At 40.1% G+C, this 5773-nt stretch overlaps 1 protein-coding gene across 2 annotated transcripts; it reads left to right on the top strand.

Moving 5' to 3' along the window:
* The first annotated feature begins 692 nt into the window (after window positions 1-692).
* LOC115146038 (gap junction beta-4 protein-like) lies at window positions 693-5014 on the top strand. Of its 2 annotated transcripts, none has more exons than XM_029687794.2 (2): window positions 693-792; window positions 3357-4985. In XM_029687794.2, exon 2 carries the CDS (start codon window positions 3366-3368, stop codon window positions 4173-4175), a length of 810 nt encoding a protein of 269 aa, XP_029543654.2. In that variant the 5' UTR covers window positions 693-792; window positions 3357-3365; the 3' UTR covers window positions 4176-4985. The 2 variants fall into 2 exon arrangements, with proteins under 2 accessions (XP_029543654.2, XP_029543653.2); XM_029687793.2 differs by lacking the exon at window positions 693-792 and adding an exon at window positions 1752-2025 and having other exon boundaries at window positions 3357-5014.
* Window positions 5015-5773: the final 759 nt, after the last annotated feature.

Genomic DNA, 5773 nt, shown 5'->3' with positions numbered 1-5773 from the left:
CTTGGCCAGGTCGCAGTTGCAAATGAGAACTTGTTCTCAACTAGCTTACCTGGTTAAATAAAGGGGAAATTTAAAAAAAAATTAAATCAGCTGTCCGGGTGGCTGGTCTCAGACGATCCTGCAGGTGAAGAAGCCGGATGCCGTGGTTACACGTGGTCTGCGGTTGTTAGGCCGGTTGGACGTACTACACAAATTCTCTAAAATTACATTGGAGGCGGCTTATGGACATTCAATTCTCTGGCAACAGCTCTGGTGGACATTCCTGCAGTCAACATGTCAATGACACACTCCGTCAAAACTTGGGACATCTGTGGCATTGTGTTGTGTGATCAAACTGCACATTTTAGAGTGGCCCTTTATTGTCCGCAGCACAAGGCGCACCTGTGTAATGATCATGTGGTTTAATCAGTTTCTTGATATGCCACACCTGGTGGATTGTTTATCTGGGCAAAAGAGAAATGCTCACTAACAGGGATGAAAATGAATGTGTGCACAAAACATGAGAAAAAAAAAAAAAGCTTTCTGTGCATATGGAACATTTCTGGGACCTTTAATTACAGTTCACAAAACCAATACTTTAGGGTAGGTATAATTTGTGTTACGTTCCAACAGGAATCTGTTCCAAGAACTTAGTAAAGTACAACGTTGCCAAACGCATACAAGTAACGTTAGCACGATCAATTCACCTAGCTAACTAGCTGCAGAAAAGGCATCAACCCACCACGTAGCTTGTTCTTAATATCAGTCCATAGGCTACCAGAGTGAGGACAGACATTTTTCGGAATAAACGTGGTGAGTGAAACACTTTGAAATAGCACACTTCCTACCCGGTATCTTATTCGGCCGCTATACAACTTTGTATGCGTTTGTTGGCAACCTTGTTATTTACGAAGTTTTTGGAACAGATTCCTGTTGGAACGTAACACAAATTATACCCACTCTTTGTCTCTCCGTCTGTACAAACATAACATAATAGTACAATACAGTTCATGCAATAATATTGATATACGTAACTAACTATTGCAGAAGTACTTGCATTTAACCACCATAATTATCTAGCTATAAGCTAGTATTTGACATAAAGTATTTGGGAGTCAAGCTAACACGTTAGAAACGCAGCAAATCTAGCTAGTAAATATATTTGTAGTTAACTAGCTAGTTACTTACAAAAAGCTGTTGAATAAAGTATTGCAATGACAATTCGGTGAAAGACAGGTTGACAAAAGCAACGTTTCCGTTCGTTGACAGCGGTGCTAAACAGTTTTAGCTTCTAGGGGCTTGGTGTATACCACGTCACGGTCAATGTTTGCGATGGTAAAACAATACTGTGAGCATTTTCATTCATATTCTCAGCACCAGAGGGAGTCCTTGACCCACAGTTTAGTAACATTGATTTTGGGGGAAAATACATCGTTTTTTATTATTTCATGTTATTTCAATGATAGACATTGGTGATGAAACATGATATTGAATGTTTGCCCAATTCTGACGACAGACACCCATTTAAAAAGAAAACATTTTGCCTTGACAAGAAACCTAGTAGACGCATTAATTGCCATAGAGGTTATTCAGTCCTCATTCAGTGTTATATGTTAGGCCTACATAAAGTAATTGCAGTTTCATTAACATGGATACCACAGGTGTGAAATCCTACTATTACTCTTACTTCTTACAGTAAGCCTACAGCCCACAGCCATACTCTCTCATTGAGGTTGGGTGGGCTTGTAACAACATGTCTGGTCTTGTGTGGTTTCCTCATGAATAGATAAACACACACACACACACCCTCTGATCAACAGGTAGAAAAACTATATCACTGGCAATAGCATACACTCCTCATCACTCACTCCTCACACACCTGGGGGCAGGTAGGCTAGGCTGTTTGCACTCTGTAGTTTTCCAGGTGACAACAGGCTAAGCCCTTGATCAGGTTTGACAGGATTTCTGATGTGGAGCAGGAAGCTACTTGATAGAATCTTCCTGCTGTGTTTGTTCTGCTGTAATATTTCCATATTCATATTCCAGGTAAGGTCATTTTGAGCCTACTTTAAGAAACACATGCCTTAACTATATTATCTTAGGGAAATTGGGGTAAATAAACTTTACAATTCTGAAAACTGGAGGTAGGCCTACCACAGTATACGCTCTGTACAATATAACCACTCCTGTTTCCATACCTGTCACCCAAGTATGTTTATAATCTCTACACATTAGGTGTTCTATACTCAAGGTGCTTAACATGTCTTTAACAATAATAATACATTTTATTTGAGAGATGCCTTTCAGGACACTCGAGGATACCATCCTTTAGCAGTACATAAAATCAAATACATCAATCAATAGTGTAATTTAAAGTAATACGGTTTAACACTCGTTAACACTTACACTGACTAATACATGTCTTACAAGAGTAAAGATGCTACAATAACTATGGTCGGAGTGTTAACTTGAACACTTTGTAAAAAAAAATTGACATTTGTTCTATTGTTACACCGTCTGTTCAGTGAATGTTGCTTGTTTAGACTAATGTTGATTAGAGCCCGGTGATGTGTTTTGAATGTAGAGAGAACATACTTTTGCTTTCTACACATTTAAATGACAATTTACTGGCAAGTACTGTTGTTGCAAAGACTTCAGTAATAATAAATCATTCAATCAAATATAATCATGATCTGGAATACTGAATACTTGTCAAATAGTCTCTAACAGTTAATAGTCTGAGTGGATGTTGGAGGCATACAATACAGTGGAATAGTTGTACATCATTACTGACATTATGGAAAAGTAGGCGTTCCATTTTACATTTCTCTAAGGTCTATAGTTTCAAAATTGATTGCTGTGCTTCGGAGCGCTAAAAGCATCTAGAGCTGATAAATCCTATCAGAAGGTAGATTAGTTTAATCTCCATGGACTAATTATTTTTGATGTAACACAAAAACTGATACACATACCATATCCCATTTAGATCTAGTTTTATTTAGGCTTCCAATTCATGATGGATGAAATGATGTGTCAAGAATACAATTCACTCATTTCTTTTCATCAAGAGTTTTAGATTAAATATACTTCCTGTATTGTAAATGGGGTGTGGTTTCTTCATTTAGTAACCTTGTTTCCTAGACTGCTTTGTGGTAGAGTCACAAAGTAGCAAGCGAGAGCTAATGTCATCACCAATGCCATCATAGTCTATTTTACAGCACTGAAAAGGATAGACGATTGGCTGTGTCAGTGTCTTTGTGGCCAGGTTAAGTCTATATATCTAATTGATGATAGACGGATTGTAACCCTGTGTTTGACCATTTTGCCTTGTGACTGACTTCTGACTCTCTCTGTGTTCATGGTGCCTGTGTTGACAGTCCGCAGGGATGAACTGGTCAGCACTAGAGAGCCTCCTTAGTGGGGTCAACAAGTACTCCACAGTGTTCGGCCGTGTGTGGCTGTCCATGGTATTTGTGTTTCGTGTCATGGTGTTCGTGGTGGCCGCCCAGCCCGTGTGGGGAGACGAGAACAAGGACTTTGTGTGCAATACCAGGCAGCCCGGCTGCACCAACGTCTGCTATGACAGCATCTTCCCCATCTCACACATCCGCCTGTGGGCCCTACAGCTCATTTTCGTCACCTGTCCCTCTCTCATGGTGGTGGCGCACGTCAAGTACCGCGAGGGGAAGGATTCAAAGTATACTGCCCAACACCAGGGCTCTCACCTGTACGCCAACCCAGGGAAGAAACGTGGAGGCCTGTGGTGGACCTACCTGGTCAGCCTGATCTTCAAGGCCGGGTTTGATGTAGCCTTCCTCTACATTCTCTACTATATCTACCACGGGTATGACATGCCACGTCTCTCCAAGTGTGCCCTGGAGCCTTGCCCCAACACAGTGGACTGCTACATCTCCAGGCCCATGGAGAAGAAGATCTTCACCATCTTCATGGTGGTCTCCTCAGTACTCTGCGTCTTCATGTGCATACTGGAGATGTTCTATCTGGTGGGCATGCGCTTACAGAAGGTGCTCAAAGTATGGAAGGCCAACGAGAGACTGCTCTTTGCTGAGCGCCATAAGGTCACCAACATTGCTCTGCCGAGGTCATCGTACATCAGGGTAGATCCAACTATTGGGAGCCAGCAGAACATCAACAGACAGAAGAAGGCAGAGGAGGCTGCTGCCACAGGCCTGTAGCCCTGATCTGTATGGTTTTGGTGCATATTGGGACTGTGCAAGAATCATGAAGAACAGAAGGACCTTACACAGGAATAAGAAGCTTTATAAATGGACTCCTACATGTACAGATAACTGTGGTGTGTGTCTGCTTGTGGTTCGTTGTGTTTTTTGTTTACTTTTGTTTGTTTACTTCTGTTGCCGTTTGTTTACATAGCTTACAATTGTTCATCTATTTTTTATGTTTCAGCACTGTAGCACTAATTATTTAGTACTTACATGATATTATGTCTTATTCATATTTTTTGTTTTAGCCACTTCCTTGACTTGAAGAGTATTTCAAATCCCCAACCTAGTCAAGATAGAATTATATTACAGAACATCAACGTACATTTTAAATAGCTTTCCCAATATTTAACATCCAGATATTTAAGGGTTTATAGTCAAATGGCTAAATCAAATACAGACTTTTTGCACAGTAATGTTTTATAAATGTTTAATATTCAAGAACCGTGTGAATTTTTGTCTTTTCTTTCAATTCTTTACAGATCACTTATCGATCTTGTATTTCGGGAAGTAAAAGTCTGTATGCGTGAAATAAATTATTGTATTTTTAAAGATTGAACATATACATTTTCAATATATTAAGGCACTGTCCAGAACCTCTATGTAGAGTGCTAGGATTTGATTTGGGACCAGGCATTAGTAGTAGGCTAGGTCAGGTCTAGTCCCCAATGAAAATCACAGTATAGAATATCAGAATATTAATATTCAATTGAATATTTATTATGTTCATGACTCAGAGTCCGATGGCCATAACAAAAGCCACGACTCCTACTCTGTTATTCTGAAATGTGCAACGCTCACCTCACTCACTCAGAACACTATTTAAATCACTTCTAACTCTTCAACCAAACAGTATTTACATTGCCACCACAAACAACTCACGACTACTTTTCTTACTGCACGCGAACATGATTCAAAGACAACAACCTTTATACAATTCACAAAGCTACCGCAATTTTTACACATTCAAAGGTTACAACAACAATCGTTAGAAATATAAATTAAAAAGCTCTACTTTTTCTGAACCCGTCTTTTTACTCTCTCTCTCTCTTTCTCTCTTGCAGGTTCTATCCCCCCGTCTGTGTTCTGAAGCCACATTCCACACTGCTTCTGTCTCTCTCGCTTTCTCGCTCAGCTAAAGCACCTTTTAAAATAGCACACTCCATCCGCAGCACAGCATAGTGCCTGCCTGCCCAGAACATTAGCATTTACATAACGTTATACATAAGCGGCACCTCTTGAACTTTTACTTGTACTTCCCTCCTACCATTCTATCTATCCATTATCCTCAGCCCCTCTCCCTCACTCTCGAGTTATATTCTTCCCTTTGTCATCTAACCACAATAACACTTTCCTCTTGTGCTTTCTCGTTGCCATGACTTACACAGCTTATTGTCCCTCATTCATTTATGACGGAATCTTCCTATTATTCAGACATCAATTGACATCAGCTGATAAGAGCGAGGATGTCAGATGTGGCATAATATCAGTGTTTTTTGCTTTTCTTCTCAGTCAATCTGACCAGCTAGTAATGGCAGATATTCTGCTGCATG

The sequence above is a fragment of the Oncorhynchus nerka genome, linkage group LG18 (assembly GCF_034236695.1).
Source record: "Oncorhynchus nerka isolate Pitt River linkage group LG18, Oner_Uvic_2.0, whole genome shotgun sequence".
Lineage (NCBI taxonomy): Eukaryota > Metazoa > Chordata > Actinopteri > Salmoniformes > Salmonidae > Oncorhynchus > Oncorhynchus nerka.
Note: the sequence above shows the minus strand (reverse complement) of the source record. Positions and strands in the feature narration are given on the sequence as shown.